At 34.0% G+C, this 19499-nt stretch overlaps 3 protein-coding genes across 3 annotated transcripts; 2 read left to right on the top strand and 1 right to left on the bottom strand.

The window, feature by feature from the left end:
* The first annotated feature begins 1464 nt into the window (after window positions 1-1464).
* LOC105324936 (galactoside alpha-(1,2)-fucosyltransferase 2) lies at window positions 1465-3449 on the top strand. The gene is made up of 2 exons (XM_011424199.4): window positions 1465-1763; window positions 2295-3449. Exons 1-2 carry the CDS (start codon window positions 1730-1732, stop codon window positions 3311-3313), a joined length of 1053 nt encoding a protein of 350 aa, XP_011422501.2. The 5' UTR covers window positions 1465-1729; the 3' UTR covers window positions 3314-3449.
* Window positions 3450-3687: 238 nt separating this feature from the next.
* LOC105324937 (galactoside alpha-(1,2)-fucosyltransferase 2) lies at window positions 3688-5343 on the top strand. Its single transcript, XM_011424201.4, has 2 exons — window positions 3688-4069; window positions 4204-5343. The coding sequence occupies exons 1-2, from the start codon at window positions 4030-4032 to the stop codon at window positions 5217-5219; spliced, it is 1056 nt and encodes a 351-aa protein (XP_011422503.3). The 5' UTR covers window positions 3688-4029; the 3' UTR covers window positions 5220-5343.
* Window positions 5344-6899: 1556 nt separating this feature from the next.
* Window positions 6900-15339, bottom strand: LOC105324938 (uncharacterized). Its single transcript, XM_020065786.3, has 5 exons — window positions 15138-15339; window positions 11863-11929; window positions 9100-9248; window positions 8082-8158; window positions 6900-7171 (listed from the first exon to the last, which is right to left on the bottom strand). The coding sequence occupies exons 1-5, from the start codon at window positions 15190-15192 to the stop codon at window positions 6968-6970; spliced, it is 552 nt and encodes a 183-aa protein (XP_019921345.2). The 5' UTR covers window positions 15193-15339; the 3' UTR covers window positions 6900-6967.
* Between the last annotated feature and the right edge of the window lie 4160 nt (window positions 15340-19499).

Genomic DNA, 19499 nt, shown 5'->3' with positions numbered 1-19499 from the left:
TTCTAATTCAATAGGACGTACCTCTCTTTTGAACATTGACAATGGGGTATTTATATAGGTTAATGTAAGTCCTAATATGCAATATCTTTTAAATAAGAACATAGAAATTTAGGTTCAGACATAATTGCCCATATTCATTTCATAAATTCTGAAAAATCATTCAAAATGAGTTTCCAAAGGACTATTCAATTTGATATATAGTTTCAATACGCTTTGTATACACTGAAACTTGTAGTAGCCCACAATGCCTTGCAACTCATTCACCTGATTGGTTTGTCGATAAAAGTAAACAGATGGTTAATTTAGTATGCAAATTTATGCCGACGTCACAAAATATAGTGGTCTCAACCTGTGTAAAGAAGAAATATTTTCTTCATTTTTTATTGAAAGAAATATTTCAATTTTTCCTATACGCAACACACTGCGTTTCTTATTGTAACTCCTTTAAACCTTTCTCAGAAAGGAATAGAAAATCATAAAGTTAGTATATACACACGGCCAAGCAATAAGAGGTTTTATCACCAACTGTGTGCAGAATAAAAGGTAAAACAACTTTGTTACATATAATGAATATCATAATACAAACTTTATGAAATAACGTCTGATTATAATAAAGAAAACCTAAATCTAATCTAAAATAAGTCGTAAGCTAATAAATAGCCAAGATGTATGTGAATGCGCATATCTTGAAAAGGGGGGGGGGGGGGGGGGGGGGTCAAGACCTCATTACTGAGAAAAATGTCTGGCTGCGTCAATGAATGGAGGTGACCTAACAAAATCTCATTTAATGAAAAACAGAGGTTTGGTCCAATTTGTTTGAATCCATGACAGCTTAGATCGTCCAGAAGAAAAATATTGTGAAAGGTTACGATATATACAACTTTTTCCAATAGGTTAAAGTTGTATTGTGACAGTTCTATGTATTGTACGACCGTTTAACTGGGTAAACACATGATCTTTTTAAATAGTAACTAATGAGGTAAATTTTTGTTACCGTAAATTTTACTCACACAAAATTCACAATCAAAATGAGTTGTATTTTTAAGAACCTTGATTGATCTTGATCATTATAATGAATTTTACCCCCCCCCCCCCCAAAAAAAAAAACAAAACAAAAAAATGACGATGTTGTTATTCGTTGTCGAACAATGTATCAACTCGAACAATTGATCTATAATTATCTTCTTTTATTTCATAAGTCAATGAAACATTTTGTTTTTTTTTATATGAAGTAACATCCGCTTTATTGTTTTTTCTTAGAATACTCATTCAAGCCGTTGCATAATTATGTTCTTTCTTTAAAAATCTTTACTTCAATCGACCTTCTTCTTCTCTTTTAATTCTTTTCTTGTTATTAACATACAAAGATGTATGTACGCTTCGTTTCATATGTATAATTATATATATCGAGCGCTCATTGTGCTGACTATGTCAACGTCAGACTCTTGCACGACTTTCCGTCTGACAAAAGGACCAGAATTGTTCTACTCGAACTACTTAACATACCCTACTTTCAATGATGGAACAAACGTACTGAACCCGGATTAAAAGCACCTGAATTACTCTGACCTTAGCTGATACCGAGTTCTATTTGATACCCTGAAAAACCTCATTACGCTTTGCCTGTCAAGATAATACACGATCGCCAACAGAGTGCATGTGTGAATATACCTTGATCCGCCAATGAATTGAAGCCAAGAGGCTCCTTTTAGTTCTTCCATTTTTACTCATGTCTGCCATTTTCCGGACCCGTAAACTTCAAGGTATTTCAACTTTATGAAATTCAACTTTATTCAACTTTACTAAAATTTTAAATTATGTTTATGTTATATTTGTTGGTACCCTTTGTCAATCTTTGGTACATAGTTTCTGTGCCAGACAAAATTATCGATTATCTTTTTCCGAGGTATGACTGTGTTCAGAAAGATAAAGTAAAATAAATGACGTTGTCGGATTTTCTTATTGTCAAGATGTTGATCGAAAACAAGAATAGATATAATCTGATTGAAATACATGTACGTAAACCAAAGTAATCCTTCACAGATGTTTTCAGATTTTACATTATTGTTTTCCAAAATGATTCTTTCATCATCTGTGACATATTGCAACGTTGACAATTCGGCTTTGTTGGGATCTATGAACAATACAACATACAAAATTGAATACAGCGGGTCAAATCATCAAATTCTGATTCAAACTAAGACGTGTTCTTTCTGTATTTACAAACATTTTATTCTCTGCAATATATTTTCGATATATTCTTCATATATTTATGAACAATCTCTCTGTTTCAGGTTTATTTGTCCTTCTGTCTCTTTTGATTGGTCTAGCGGTTTTGTTTCGTCATCATCGATCAAATGACGTCAGTGAGGAATTCCCGTCACGTATATTGGTTTCCATCGACGACTCAATTAATGAGAATAACAGAAATGCAGAAAGGAATACAAAATCTCAAGCTTTAAGAAAACCAATATACTTATGCGGCTACAATATTGGTAGGATAGGAAATCGACTTTTTCAGTTTGCATCTTTATACGGCATCGCGTATCTTAAAGGAATGAAATACGTCATCCATACTGAAGACGTGATCAACCAAATATTTCTTACGCACAACGACTCAAATCTACTCATTACAGACGAAGTGGAAGCCATTTGTAATGTCACAATTTATAGAAGAGAAAGTTTGTGTTGTGGCTTTGACAGCCGGGTATTGAACTTTAACCCCCGGCCTGGGGAGACTTATCGAGTCATTACCTACCTGCAGTCATGGAAATACTTTGAAAATGCAAAAGAACAACTTAAAAAACAATTGGTTTTCAAGCCAAAGAGCATTGCCTCTGCAGAAAATGTGATAGCAGAAGTTCTCAAAAAATTCAACGTCACATCCCGTCGTGACGTAGTCTTGGTTGCCATGCATATACGACGAGGTGACATGACAATGAAGAACACGTACGGTCACGAAGTGGCGACCCCTGAATACCTCTACAAGGCAGTGGACCATTTCAACAATTTTCTAACTGTTATCTATGTGGTTTGTTCCACAGATTTGACTTGGATTAAGGCCAATATGCCCAAAATTGCTGAGCGAGTTTATTTCAACACCCCCAATGCTTACCCAGAAAACGACCTTGCGCTCATAGCGTCCTGTGATCACGTGATAACCACGGTGGGCACGTTCGGTTGGTGGGGAGCGTGGTTTTCTGGGGGTCTCGTTACTTACTATAAGTGGCCTGCAAGAGACGGAACGGTACTAAGGAAAGGCTTTAGCGAAGATTTTATGGATTTCTTTTATCCGAAATGGGTTGGATACTGATAAATGTATCCGAATTTATATGTTAAGTATATTTTAAAAAAATGAAATTTCAATTTAATAAAATCATGAAATTCAAAAATAGAGAAAATTAATGACGCTGCATGATTACTTGCAGTATGCATGATCGACTGTGTTATGCATTAATGATATACATGCATATAGTATGAATGAATGTATAACTGGTGCTGACTACGTAAATTTAATATACATATGTACACGTTACACTGTAACGATTACTTAATCTGCATTCGGCGCTGCAATTATTTAAGCTTTATGTTTTAGTATTTCTAACACCCCACCTTTTCTCTTTTGAAAGCAAAACATGTACGAAACGTGTTCTTTTTTTTAAATTAATTTTGTTTCACTCAGTAATATGATAGAAAAGACACGTACTACTTCATCATTGTAAACTATACACAGATAACTAATAACATGTATCGGCTTTCAATCTCTTTGTTGAGTCTATGAATCATAGAGGTTTACAAAATATTCAATGTTTATACACTCAAAAGAAGAAAATGCCCTACCACCAATTTTATCTTCCCAACAACGATAAAATCCAGGTTATATCGTTGTGAAATTCTATGTATATTTTATCAACGTGATTTAAAATTTGACACTGAAAGAGAGAAGAAAAGGGTGGTCTAAAAATAAACACTTTCGGGGTCACACCTTAGAGTTCAAAGAACTGAGAGAGATCTACATTTGTGTATTTAATGGAACGAACAGACAAAAATGGAAGAAGATTTCAGATAGGTAAAACTATTTTGTCTTTTGAATATCTTAGATTAGAACTAGTTAATAGTATAGTATAACTGATCGTTTTGATAAATTAAGATTATACAAACTATTTTGTTAACTATATTGTTATTCATAACTTTTTATTTCAGTTGCAATCATAGCCGGATTTTTCTTTTTTCTTGGATACCTCCTTGTACAAACTCCCGAGTTCCATGACCAGCTACCCGTATTGAAAACGCCACACATAAAATTCGATCCACCATCACCTAAATATAAGCCTACCAATAATACACGTGTAAACAATGCATCTCGGACGCCTTCCACTCATTCCGGGTTCCTCTGTGGCCCCGTGAAGGGTAATGTGGGTAACAGATTATTCGTCTTTGCATCTATATATGGAATTGCCAAAATGAAAAATATACCTTACATCATCCCGAAAAATGATAAATTGTTGAGTGTATTTAATCTTTTCAATGATTCTACTTTACAAATATTATCGGATGTTCGAAAATGTGATTCCACGTTTTACCGCAGAGAGAAGCAATGCTGTGGTTATGACCCTAGTCTGCTGAACTTGGACCTCACCAAAGGATACACATTAATTACGTATTTGCAGTCTTGGAAATATTTCGAAAACGTGAAGGCAAACTTGCGGAAGCAATTGACTTTTAGGACAAGCATACGAGAATGGGCCAATCGGACACTAGAAAAAATATCACGTGAACATAATTATACTCGCCGTGATGACGTCACATTTGTTGGAGTTCACGTTAGACGAGGGGACATGATGAGGAGTGTTGCGTCATATGGTTATCAGGTAGCTACACCGGAGTACCTGCACAAAGCAATTGCAAAGTTCCAGAACATTTCAAATATCATTTACATCGTCTGTTCTCTAGAGATACGTTGGGTCCAGGAACATCTACGAAACCTTACCAATGTTTTTTACAGTGATCCAAAGCATGGTGCACATAAGGACATGGCGTTGTTAGCTGGTTGTGATCACGTGATCACAACAGTGGGGACTTTTGGTTGGTGGGGTGGGTGGTTATCTGGGGGCAATGTAACCTACTTTATGTGGCCTGCAAAACAAGGAACTGGCCTGAGAAAGCAATTCAGTAAAGACTTCAAAGACTTCTTTTTACCCGATTGGATTGGACTGTAGTGACGTTATTATTGCGTCATTATTCATTTTTGAATTGATGGAAATTGCAACAATTTGTTAACTAATGTTGAAACAACAATGTTTTCTCGAATATTAGAAAATACAATTATTATGCATGTTACTTTTCATTAATTTTTTTTTTTTGCATTATTTGTATCTCAATGAACTGAGGTGTTAGTTCTTGTAAATGATACCGTATTTGCAGCACACACAAACACGTGTAAAGAATAAGGTATAAGATTCTTGAAGAAAAAAAAACCACACACACAAAATGAAATCGTTTCAATTTCACATGTTTTATTACTTCATTTTCAAAATGAAATAAATATTAGATAATGTGAAGTGTATGTAAAAATATAACAGATACATGTATGCATGGCGATATACATTGTATATCATATCCTCATGCAATGCATAACAAATGAAACCATTTATCAATAATAGGGTTGAAGTCATCTGTTTTCAAACCAAGTTCATGTAATGAAGTGACACCCCGATGTCCTGTTAACTTACAGCAGTTAGGAAAGTAAAGTAATGCAATGGAAATACTGCATGTAGTTGCATCAATATATTCGTTGAACACTAATATTTCGTTGATTTCGCTGTTGTGCTGGTCCATATAAATAGACGTACAGTTGATTTCATTTCAATATATAATAACACATTAAATTGATAGTACTTTGGTGCCACGAATTATAAAATGTATCCTTGAAACTGTGATTTTCACTTATAAAATTCACAAAAATTTATCCCCACATATATCGGTGAAATCAAAGTACTATACATGTACTGATAACACTTAACTGAATACCTATCACATCAGGTAAATCAGTGAAGTTCCCTAAACAGTACTATGCTTTGCGATCAAAAAATCAAAAATTCGACTAAACAGTCTACTCCTTTAAAAAATGATTTCCGATTAAGACGCCCTGTCTGAAAATAACACAGAATATGACGAGCCACACAGGCACGTAGCATCTTTTCTTTTCTTTATTTTCTTTTTTTTTGGGGGGGGGGGGGGGGGGACTCATCCAAAAAATCTTGACGAGCCAAAAAAGAAAAAAAACTTCCCCCAAAATCTTGAAAATCCAACCCGTGGGGGAAGGGGGGGGGGGTAGTATACCTATAACTTTAATTTCACTCTTAATTTCCTTAATTCAAAAAACGTGTGGGGAGGGGCAACTACATGATAATTCAATTTTTTATATGTAAATTTAAGATAAAATGTTCGCTGCGAGAATAAGTGGGGGGCCAGCCTACCTACGCTCCTGGCACCCCCTGATGCTATGTGTCTGCATGTCATATAAATATTACACGTAGAAGCACAGGACATGTACATGTACATCAAGAAATTGAAACTCAAAAGTAGAAAAAAAATATTTTCAAGCCACGTCTTAGGGTATCGGAAACATAAAAAATAAAAATAGTACAAAAGTTAAATAACACCTCATGCAGTATATAAATAATAGCAAATATACAAATAAAGTGTAACAATTAAAAGCTTTCAGCTTCTATTGGTTTAAAAAAATGAATTTGGGAAGAGAGTAATATAAAAAAATACAAAAATTAAATAACAATTCTGCATAATTATATATTTATAATAACAAATATTCATGTCAGGCATTGTATTAAAATAAAAGCTTAATTAAAGCCTTAATTTGAATTTTGGAAGGAGGGACGCAGTTGTCATGTAAATAAATAATGAAAATCAGCACCATGATAAAATGTAAAGATTTTGGCACACGGTTTCAAAGTTCCGTTAACACATCTTGATTGATGTCACGTGACTCGATGTAGGGTGGGGGCGGTGACATGACGCGACCCTCCATGATGTCCGACACCACATTAATCTGGGGTCGATACCCCGGGATGGTAGGGGGTGGTTCGTATGGGGGACACGGGGTGTCCACCGGGGCGTTTCCCATGGGTGAGTAATTGCTCCTCAGATCCCCCTGAAATGATAAAGTTAACGTAATGGTGGAGTTATCAATATTCGTAGGGGCTAAATTTTCGTGGATTTGGTGAGTATCGTCAGTAACATTCCCAACGAATTATGAAATAAACTTCATTACTTAAGGAATAAGGAGTCATTCTTTTTATTAGTATTTTGAAGTGATCAAAAACGTTCTGGGTGATCATTCCAATAAAGCTCGATAAATTCGATCACTCCCGACCGTACATGTATTTGATCACCTCATACTATTCAAAGAATGATTCTTTATTACTTTGTTCATATAATTTTCAGCAATTGTACCTGTCCATTCAATATTGAAATTGGCAATATTGAGCTGTATTGGACTAAACGTTATAAAATCGAGTCATAGTCTTATCCCGAACAAAGACATGAAAAATTTAAACATACAGTCATACGTCAAGCAAATCTCTAAAAATTGCCACTACGCGAAAACTGACACCCGCGAATTTTAGACCCATTTTAACAGGAGGTTGGACTTTCGGTAGTTGGTAGAACTGCAATGTGACGCAGGCCTGTCTATTTTACTGCAGCCCATTCAGCCATGGTTCTTTGAAATCAACAAGAATTTTCTGGCTTTTGAGCTAAGACTACGCAATCTGTGTATATTTCACTTGAAACCAGGGTCAACTTTAACTTGTTTTGACGTACGAAAAGATAGTTTTACATCCTACTGAAAGTCCAAGGTCTTCTTAAAATGATTCTAAAGGATTCCACAGTATATTACTGTATAATAGTATATACTTGCAAAACTCTGCAACTTTATTCGTACTGTATATACATGTACACGTTTATTTGTAAATCATTAATAATATTGTCCTGCATACACCATTTTTTCAGCTTTTTAGGATTAATTGCCGAATATTGATGTATAGAGAATGATAACTCACTGTTTGAATTTGTATCCCTGTCCTGGATATCTCACTTACAGGTCTTGACTGAACATTCCCGGCGGTATAAATATGGGCTGATTGAAAATAGAATATATTCATAAAATTTCTGGAATTTAGCAGCCACTAAATCAAAAGCAAACATTAAATAACAACATAAAACTGGCTGCAAATCTGTAAATATTCTGATGGCCCATGCAACAAGGCCAACTGTTCAACTTCTAGGTAATAATAAGTTACTGATAAATAACAGATGTTATATTTATAATATATTTAATCATAACATATATATCTTTATTATCAAGAATCCTTCACCTTTGACCCTCAAAACGTTAGGAATCTTATACAATTCAGACCAGACACAACCTAACAGAAATCAGACCCCAGCCAACAATGGGTCCGCTTTCTGTGTCTGCTCGGGTCTGCTCTGGGTATGTAGGGCGGACTTTTGGGCAAACCTTATGGTAGCACGGTTTTTAAATTTCTGTTAGCCATGTTTTTGTGGAAAAAGCCGTTAAGAAGCATTATTTGGAGCAAAATTGAATTATTGTCGTCCTGTACAAAAATTGGTTTGCTTCATATTACTTAGAAGAGAAACATTTCCTTTGACAAAAAGTAATGATTTTTTTCAAACCTTATTTATCATAAAAGTTTAAGTTATATGCAGACTTATCATACTAGCAGGTTTTTGCGGCAAAATAAAATTCTAAAAAATACAGCTGATATTGCTTTAACTGTTCTCAAGATATAGATATTAATTGGACAGCACTTTTAGTCTGCTAGCCATATCAGACTTAAGATGATTCCTAGCCTGTTATCTGACTTCGTGATCTCAAAGGTGATCTACTCCTCGTTAGGTACACCAGTGTATCAATGGATGGGATCTTAAGATACTTATCATGCAAAGCGACAATTAAACCGACCAACAGACAACAGTTGGTCCTCTTTTTCATCAAAGAGGAGGAGATTAAAACACAATACATGCATACATTGATTACTGACTGCCTGATATACTTACAAATAGGATTGATGGCTCTGTGGCGGTGATAAGGCTTGGGACTTTTACAGCAGCAATTTCCGGCTTGGCAACATATGTAGATTATTGTGATTAAGACAATGAAGCCGAACACCCCACCCACAATCGCACCGGCAACCCAGCTGTCGGAACTGAAAGGACAATAATTCATCATTTATCATAATGTCAATGTGATCAAATATATAGTGACCTTTGAGTAGCTGCAGAACGGTAACTTTAGCAGCTACCTAAGAGAAGCTATTTAATTTGTGATATGTAATTAATTCTTGTCGGCGGTGGTGGTGAGGGTGGGGGCCCTTTACAATCTATTTAGCTATTTATATAAGAACTCTCTTCTTATAAATATTATAATATTCTACCGTGTTTTTCCATTAAATTCCGTGATGTTTAAATGCCTCTAAATGCAACACCTATTCACTGCGTATGAATTTACGAGTAATTTACATAGGTAGTTCTCAAACAGTGATTTCTATGTTATCGGTTAAAAAATGTATTTCATGAATGTTGTCAAAACACCATGTTTTATAATTATTCAACAAAAAGTTGACTTTATTGTTAAAAGCAACATTTCAAGAGTTATTTATCATGGATTATATTTGCATGCTCGTCGATCTCATCTCAACAGTCTATATGAAAACCAGTTTAAACCGGTTTTACAAAGCAGCTGTTCTTGCTGTTACTTATTCACTCCCTCCATGATCTGCACTTTATATCGATTTATTTAAGTAAACAATTGATTTCTCCAGTAAGGGAATTTAAATATAAGTATTAAATGATTTATTTTTGACGTCGTCGTGTCAATAACTGCCGTCAGGTGAGCAGACAAATTATCATAACGCGCTAACGCGCGTTATTCAATTTGTCTGCTCACCTGACGGCAGTTATTGACACGACGACGTCAAAAATGAATCATCGAATGCTATAAGTAAAGACGTGGAATAAAATACATGTACACTGAATATTAACAAAAATTCTGAAATTTGGTGACTACTCCGTATATACAAATGTACTCACAAATTCATATTCCACTAATTTTGGTAAATTTTATTTCTTGATTTATTTCATTTCGAATATTTTTTTAAACACTCGCTTCACCAGGAACTGAAGAATTGTAGAGCTGTAATTTATTCTTTCTGCGCACTGCCTTAATACATGCATATTAGACTATATATACATTACACAGCTCTCTTTTAATTTCTAGCATCTGTTATGACTGATTTATCATCAGCTTTACAAGCAGTTGCACAATGTTCTTTTACCTATTGATTGTATATTCTGTAGATATAGTGTCGATCCTGATATACTATATTATTGTTAGTGTAAAAGTTCTTATTTAAGCAATTCAAAGTTCTTAGTTACGCAATTCACACTAATATATATAATTACGCGGTAAGCTTCAAACCGCGTAAGATACCCCGACATAAGGGAAAAAAAAAATCAAAACTTTGGTGTGATAAAAAAAAAATTTGGTTTGGTAAATCACACATTCACACACATGTATTTAATACCCATGCGTATTGTTTGGCCATAGAAAACACGTAGTTAACTATCCACGTAAATAATTTCGTTTACAGTTTATCAAATAAAACGTACAATAGTCATGTAGTCATGTTGCATACTTTAAATAAAGGGGGCTGGTCAACGAATCAGTTCTACCTAAGATTAAAAGATATAATTTGGTAAAGATATAAAGTAATATTTAGTCAATAAGAAATCTATGAAATAGTCTTTTAATTGGGGTATTTTTCTATATTTTTATATAGAGCTCTCTTTATAAAGGAGATCAATACAGTCTACAAATTGCCATGATCATCGGGTCCTCTTAATTTAACAATGCAGAGGTATCACCCTTAATGTCATGGGTTACCTAGAATACATAACCGGTAACTATGTTATTGTCAATGGAACTTGAGTATGTACTGAGAAATTCTAGTTTCGTCTTTAAAACTACATTGTATCTGGTTTATATACGTATAACCACACCGACCAGATATGTCGAAATATATAATGAACGAACTACCTTTACTACTTGTGTCAACGTTCAAGACAACAAGAATTCAAGTTAATTTTTAATAACAAACAAAAAACAAATCACCCCCCTAAAAAAAAAAGCAATAAAACAAAATACCACCCCCAACCCCTTTCTTTTTTGAGTAAAAAATTCAAAGCCGCGTTCTTTCGATAAAAGTTATATTTATTAACCTCTACAAGAATACTAAAAGATTTATTCTTTTTAAAAAAATGAATATACTTATTAAACTTTGATTTAAAAATGTACAAAATTAATATTAAAATTGATTGAAAAGGAAGGATAAAAAAATCATTCAAAAAGTACATAAGCTCGATATATTGCTTTAAATATCCACATGGACTTATAATTTGGTTTCGTTAAATACAATGCACTTTTTGTCTATTAACGAAATTTAAATTGCTTTCTTAATCTGAGACTTAAGGCGATATCAATCCCGATTATTAACTAACTATAATTATAAACATGTGAATGCATGTGCTGGCATCATAATTATAAACAACCGCATAGATAATAATTTTAATTATTGTATTTCAAATATTAGAAGTTATTTAACACCACACTAGCTTTTATGGCATGCGTATTCAGCCCGCGTGTTTTTCGGTATCTATATTAATTTAGTTCACTAAATCGTACAAAAAGGGAGAAAAAATACATTCCCTGGATATGAGACAATTTCATATGTATTATAATATATTTTCTGAAAATTCCACTACCTCTCGTCCGTGTATCTATTGGAAGAGTAAAAGCCGCCATTGTTTCTCCTGGCCAAACAGTCCTCAACTGTAAAAACAATTAAAGCGGTTCAGTGTCAAAGATAAAATATTGGAAGAGAGAGAGAGAAAGAGAGAGAGAGAGAGAGAGAGAGAGAGAGAGAGAGGGAGAGAGAGAGAGAGAGAGAGAGAGAGAGAGAGAGAGACAGACAGACAGACAGACGTAAAGATGGCCTAAACTCTAAAATAAACTGTCATTACCATCGTAAACTGAGAGAGAGAGAGAGAGAGACAGAGAGAGAGAGAGACAGAGAGAGAGAGAAGAGAGACAGATTGCCAGAAAGTGTCTGTTTCCTCATCTTGTTATATAATCAGCTGGAAAAAATTGTGTCTGAGGTATCGGGGTGGGGAGAGGGTAGGGTTTGAAATAAAAAATTAGACATCTCAAGACATCGTACACATCTTTAATTATGGAACGCCTCAACTGCCTTATGTAGATAATCTCCATAATATGATGATACTTCAACATTACATGCTGATACTTTAACATTACATGATGGTACTTTAACATTACGTGCTGATACTTCAACATTACATGCTGATACTTTAACATTACATGATGGTACTTTAACATTACATGCTGATACTTCAACATTACATGCTGATACTTTAACATTACATGATGGTACTTAAACATTACGTGCTGATACTTCAACATTACATGCTGATACTTTAACATTACATGATGGTACTTTAACATTACATGCTGATACTTCAACATTACATGCTGATACTTTAACATTACATGATGGTACTTTAACATTACATGCTGATACTTTATTATATGATGGTACTTCACTATGCGGTAGTTCTAAAATTAGGGTTAGGGAAGCGTCGCCTAGGGAACGAAATATGCTAAAACTCAGAACACGTGGATGCCTGTAAAGTTTTTAACACTGGGCTGTTTCTCTGTTTCAGAGATTGATCAGATTGGACTAAGGTCCACTAAAACTTGTTAAGATCGAGATACTCAACAAATGCTACTATTTGATTAAGTGTTGTCTTTTAAATGGGTCATTTTAAATTTTAAAGAATGGCTGCATTGTGAGTTCATTGGGGCTCAGCGCATAAAAATCAGGGGGTACCAAAAGTCCTCCAGGGAATTTTGGTCTAAAAATGTGCATTCAGACCCAATCTTTTGGCGCTTAGTCAGAGCGAACAGCTAATTTTTTTTAAAAAAAGCACCTAAACAAATACTTCTGTCATTCATGTTACATGTAGATTGGACTTATGGGGATTAATGGGTTCTTCCTGGAGATACACGTGAAAGATTGGGCAATGAAAGCACTGATTTGTTCAACAGTACAGTTACTGCTAAAATCAGATTCAACAGCAATGCAATGCTTTATCCTTTGCATGATCTTATAAGTTGCATGTGTGGTTGTCGTTTGCCTAAATACATTGCACCAAAACAAATCGTATGTTTCGACAATATTTTTATTCAGTAGAGATCCTCTCTCATGAGCTGTAGTGTATTGTGTACTTCTTCAGTTCCAGCTTTTTATTTCTTTTATTTTTGTTTACACATAAATCCACATACACACATATTTCAGACATATTTCATGCATTTCAAGATTATACATATTGTAATATCTTATTAATTTAAAGGAAATAGATTATCCCTGTAGTGTGAAAACGTGTTTTCTTGCAAAAAAAATATATAGATAAAAAAAAATAGCAGTAAATGAAAAGAGAAAAAGGGAGATATAGAAGATAAAAAAAAATACAATAGAAAAGGGGATACATGTATCAAAATATTTGTTCACAAGTCAATATAATAAAAAAAAAGAGAGAATAGTTTAAGCAATCACATATGTCATAAAACTTATTATAATTTTTCACAAATTGTTTGCCAGTGGTTTTCATAATTTGAGTATCTACAGTTTTTCAATAACATATTTTCAAGCAGAATCCTGTTTTTTATTATTTGTAGTTCCAGCTTTTTGACATGATCCAAACTAGTCTCAGTGGACCTTAGTCCAATCTCTGAAACAGAGAAACAGCCCAATGTTAAAACTTCCCTATTTTTAGAACCACCGCGTAGTGAAGTATCTTCATATAATGAAGTATCAGCATGTAATGTTGAACTATCAGCACGTAATGTTAAAGTAACATCATGTAATGTTAAAGTATCAGCATGCAATGTTAAAGTATCAGCACGTAATGTTAAAGTACCATCACGTAATGTTAAAGTACCATCACGTAATGTTGAAGTATCAGCATGTAATGTTAAAGTACCATCATGTAATGTTGAAGTATCAGCACGTAATGTTAAAGTACCATCATGTAATGTTGAAATATCAGTACGTAATGTTGAAGTACCATCATGTAATGTTGAAGCATCATCATATTATGAAGTTTACCTACATGAGGCAGTTGGGGCGTTCCATATTTAATTGTTACAAATTTTTCTATATGTCTAATATAATGCTTAAATATACATGAATACATAATTATTAACAAACGTTGATCGTTAATAACCATATAAGACTTTGAGCTGTTTGAATAGTTCCCTAATCCAAACACAGTACACATTACAGTGCTGAATTTAAAGTAAGACACCAGGCGATATAGATTTTAAGTTCCCTTTAAAGCAGTATGTGTACAAAGGGTGGGGGAGGGTAGATCCGTGCAAAATGTTAAGTTGCTACTGTTCTGCATCTATTTACTGGGCTAGGTAACATATATAGAAACTTTTTTAATTCACAGGCACCAAAAAATATCTTTCAAGATTTTAACGAAAAAAAATTTATTAGGGTACTCAAGGAAGGGGATTTCAAATTAAAGCCATGACTCAAAATCTCAAAATAAATATATATTTTTTTCTCTTAAGATACAAGTGATCATTAATATATTTTGTAACAAAGCAACATGCACACACGTGTATGCAAGATTTCATTTACCACTCGTGTAAAAAAAAGTAAGAGCATTAAATTTCAAGCAAGTTTGTCGATACCTTTGAAAGGAAAGATAAATTAAGATAGTGGGGGGCCTAATACCTTAAGGTGAAACGTCGAGAACGACAGAAGGTTTCAGGTTTATAAAAGAAAAAGGCCAATCGATCGATATCCATGCACTAAATCACAATGTGTTACTACGCAGTTGAAATACTTGTGAATATCTATAAACGTAACGACTTCACAATATAAAATTAAATTCACAAATCATCATACATAAATATAGTTTCTAACGACATATTTTTATACAGATATACTTACATAATATTAGCGGTAATATCCAAAGTATAAAATTCCATTCGAGAAGTGTACCCATATTTTAAAGTTCTAAAAACACACTTGACGGGGTATATCATAGAGAAACTCAAGGGACACCCCACGGCATTGCGTCACTTTTAAAAACCCGGACCGATATTCTGACACTAGGATCTACATGGGTATGTTCAGATTAAATAAAATGTGTGCAGTACTTTAAAAGGTCTGACTAAACTTAAATTATTTCAGAAGAGTGAGACTTTAAAGATTTTTAATGCGATTGAACAAAATTCAATGTCCCAATTAATTCATAGTGGCAATTTAAGTTTTGTTGCAGTCATTTAAATTTCTAGTGTAAATGAGCCATTTTTTATGTGTCATATAAATGTATCCCTCATTCATATATGGTTAAGTAAATTGAGAGCATTGTCCCCAATTTATATTGATAATTCATTATATATCAATGGGACTATAATTAAATGTAATTCAAAATGAGGATTATTGGATTTATGACGTCATGAGTTAACTGGGTTACATCCGTGAGTCCTGGGTTATATATATACATGTAACAGACAGTTGATAAAGCCTGAAAAATTTCAGTGGCTTCTTATACATTTTTTATCACTTTGATCATAGAACCTGGAAAAGGACTTTAAATTCAAATTTCATTTCTTTATTAATGAAACGCGTATCCGGTGTCATTTAAAAATTGCCGTTTAAACCCAGACATTAGGACCATGAAGTACTATTAGACTTAATGTTGTATGGGAAATCCGTCGATATTAAGGTGAACTAATTAAAGTACATTAAAATTGAAATACTTTTCACCAGTTTAGAATTTTTAAAATCTTACAATATTTAAACAAAAAAAAAGTTTTTTAAATTTTTTAGAAAGCCTTAGATTAAAATTTCAAAATTCCCATCGGGATTCGAACTCATGACTTACAGATTCGTAGGGAACCATCCAACCCATTCCGCTACGATGTGTATTAGGTGATAAATTAATGAAAGAAACTATTTATGAATTTACACTTGATTTTATTGTTTATTTCGATAAATAGTACGTATCAACATGGAAGTGTCCCATACCGCCTAAAAATGTCACGAACAGGTTTGGGTCTTGAGCCATAAAACAGTCTTAGACTTGAGATCTAGATCTTCTGTGTTCTAGGACCATGCATCAAGCATCTGAGGCATATGACCATGAAGCAGTTTTAGACTTTAATTCTGACCCAAGTCGTATTTGAGATTTTGGGCATACACAACCATGAAGTTGCCTTGTAAGGCTTTAATATACAGTTTTAAATAATATGGAAAACAAGAGATCTTTATAAAGATAAACCATGCACGCTGTTTTTTCTAGTTTTCTTCTAGTTTAATGATAGAAAACCATATTTAAGATTCTCTGCCCATCAAGTTAAAAATCTTGTTCATTCGAAGACACTCGGTACTCCTCGACAGATTCGTAAGAAATGCCGTATAAGAAGAATTATAGCGGTTGAACTCGGTGAATTACTAATTAAGAATAAAATTATTTTCTTTTATGAAAACGCCAATACGAGTAAGGGGCGGGGCTTAATGTTTTGTAGGTAAGTCGTGTTCGATATGTATCCATTCTTGCGTTCAAACTTTGCACGGAAAAGTTTAAAGTGTATGGTTGTGGTAATCAGTACTTGATAAGGTTCTTAATTATTGAGTATACCGGTATAATGGTAATGTGCTCTTGGGCATATATCACAAGCTGCTTGTCAAATGAAAACTTCAGAAGTTTTCAGATATGGTTGATATTGAATATTGCAGAATATTGATGTTGACTATCGCAGATTCTGTGTGAGTGACTTTTCTGTAGTGCAAGAACGCAAATGCAAAAAAAATATCATTTTTTTTTTGGTGTTTATTGTTCTTGTGAAGTGCAAGTACAAAAGAACACGTGCTTTACTTTGTAACGGAAGTGTCACAGACTGAAGTGACGTGTACTGCCCGTCCATGTGTGGTACATGTCAATCGATTGCATTTGTTTTGCTATCAAATAGATTAGAGGAGTCGTAAATAAATGTTCTAACTGGTCAATACGGTAGCTACACTGTGACCTTCCGTGCACCGATCGACACACGTACACACATAAATAATCTTGTCAAAATATCTATTCTATTGATCATTTGTTGTCAAGACATGCATACTCTGTAGGATCTATTTAGGAAGAAAATTCAGGCACGTAGGCTAGTGGGGTAGGGGGGGGGGGGCTTGCCCGTACCCCTACCCTCCCCCAACTTTTTCTCGCAGCAAAATTTTTCGTAAATTTACAAATAGAAAATTGAAGTTTGAAGAAGTTGGTCCCCCGCCCCTAATTTTTAGGGAGCATATAAAAATATGAAGTGAAATTAACAAAATTAACATTAAATTACAATTTTCTATTAGTACGTATTCCCCCCCCCCCACCCACCCACCCGGATTAGGATTTTGAAGGCAAAACTGGAAAATTGGTTTATTGTTGTTTTGTTTTGCTGTCAAGATTTTGGATATGTCTGCATCCCGTTCCCCTTCTTATTTACAAAAATTTACAATTTTAAAATAAAGTTTAATTCTTCTGTAGTAAAATTCGGTCGTATGTGCTTGTCTGTTTAGGTTTTTTTTTTCCAAATAAGAGGCAAAATAATAAAAAAAAATTTAACAAACTGTTTTAATTTTGGCATCATGAAGGAAGGGAAATAATAAATTCCAATTTCAAGAACTTTTTATCTTTACTTTATAATTAAATCGACCGAGTATTTTCTCGAAAACCTATTATGTCGTGATTCATAGCTCCATAGCAACTGACAGGGCTAAAATCTACATAGTTCTGAATAGTTTATCGATCGGTCGAAACCTCCATCAACCTAAGAAATATTACGGAATGCACGAAATAATCAAGATGGTGGCAGACTCGAATTCCCATATAAGACGACTTCAAAGGCTATTTATTTTATCGAATGTACATCAACAATAAATTATTTACTTTTCACGATCAATTAAATAATTTGTTGAGAAAAATGTAAAATTAGGATACTCGTAAACAACAAAATGCTTTCATTGATGATCCCTGCGGGCTACGAATTCGAAGGTAGCGATCTTTTCCGAAAAAATTAACGTAGCGGGTTGTCTTTTTTCTGCGATTCGCTACCTTCATACCCGCATTAATCACCAAAGAAATCATTTATTGATAAGTGTTTCAGTGGGTTTTTTTTTTTAAATTTTGAAATAAAAGTTAATTCCAAGGAATTTAGTTTAGTTTATTCTTATATCAATATATTTACTATACAATTCCCAACCGGTGTTAAATGTTAAAGTTTTCTATAAGAAATCAGAATGCGAGTTTTTTTCTGTCGGTTGAAAATATAACAAGAGGCCCATGGGCCACATCGCTCACCCATAATAAAATCAGCTTTCAAACAAACTTAAATCCACACAACCTGAAGATAATTCTACGTCAGTTTCAGATTTTCCGACAAAATGTGTTTTGAGAATTTTTTTCAAAAATTCAACCCCCGATTGGGGCCCAACGCTATCCCCGGGGATCATGTCGATTCAAACTTGAATCTACACCACTTATTGAGAATACTTCGACACCAGTTTGAAATTTTCTGGCCAAATGGTTTTTGAGAAGATTTTTAAAAAATGTTCTCAATATATCTCTATCAAAAATTCCACCCCCGATTGTGGCCCACCTCTGCCTCCAGGGAATCATAAATTAAACAAGTTTGAATCTACACTACTTGAGAATGCTTCCATACAAATTTAAGCTTTTCTGACCAATTGATTTTTGAAAAGATTTTTCAAAAATACCAACACATTTTCAATAATGCGAAAATTATCTTCCATTGAAAGTGGGCATGACCCTTCAGTTTAGGAGACTTGAATCTCCTTCACTTTTGTGCCAAGTTTGGCTGAAATTGGCTTAGTGGTTCTGAAGAAGAAGTCGAATATGTAAAACCTTTACAGACGGACGGACGGACGAACAGTAAACGGAAAATCCCAGCAAACTCAGGTGAGCTGAAAAATTCAATTTATATGTCAATTCATAAATCAGTTACTTTTGTGTTGCTATCAAATGTCCGATCAACAATATTTGGCAAGTTGTAAATAAAAGCTCTATCCAAAAATGCATGGAAGATAGTGGCGGTTACCATGCAGTGAACAATGTAAACATAGATTAGCACGTCTGCATATCTATTTTATTGAACATCTGTTGTCAAGTTAGGCATACGACTTTAATTTTCATGAAATAGATCTTTGTCTCTTTCCGTGCTAAGGACAAAGGCTTTCATTAGTTACGCAATGAGTACACAATCTGTACATTTCAGTTTATCTCTTGCACCCGATAAACAGTGT

The sequence above is a fragment of the Magallana gigas genome, chromosome 4 (genome assembly GCF_963853765.1).
Source record: "Magallana gigas chromosome 4, xbMagGiga1.1, whole genome shotgun sequence".
NCBI lineage: Eukaryota > Metazoa > Mollusca > Bivalvia > Ostreida > Ostreidae > Magallana > Magallana gigas.
The sequence above is the reverse complement of the archived record's forward strand: the minus strand, read 5'-3'. Positions and strand labels throughout refer to the sequence as shown.

Excerpts from the sequence above, each read along its gene's own strand:
- LOC105324936 (XM_011424199.4), top strand. The coding sequence starts at position 1,730 with ATGTCTGCCATTTTCCGGACCCGTAAACTTCAAG. Across the intron at positions 1,764-2,294 it reads CCGGACCCGTAAACTTCAAG|GTTTATTTGTCCTTCTGTCT; the intron begins GTATTTCAACTT and ends TCTCTGTTTCAG.
- LOC105324938 (XM_020065786.3), bottom strand. The coding sequence starts at position 15,192 with ATGGGTACACTTCTCGAATGGAATTTTATACTTTGGATATTACCGCTA. Across the intron at positions 8,159-9,099 it reads CAGAGCCATCAATCCTATTT|CCCATATTTATACCGCCGGG; the intron begins GTAAGTATATCA and ends ATTTTCAATCAG. Across the intron at positions 7,172-8,081 it reads CAGGGATACAAATTCAAACA|GGGGATCTGAGGAGCAATTA; the intron begins GTGAGTTATCAT and ends TTATCATTTCAG.
- LOC105324937 (XM_011424201.4), top strand. The coding sequence starts at position 4,030 with ATGGAACGAACAGACAAAAATGGAAGAAGATTTCAGATAG. Across the intron at positions 4,070-4,203 it reads TGGAAGAAGATTTCAGATAG|TTGCAATCATAGCCGGATTT; the intron begins GTAAAACTATTT and ends TTTTTATTTCAG.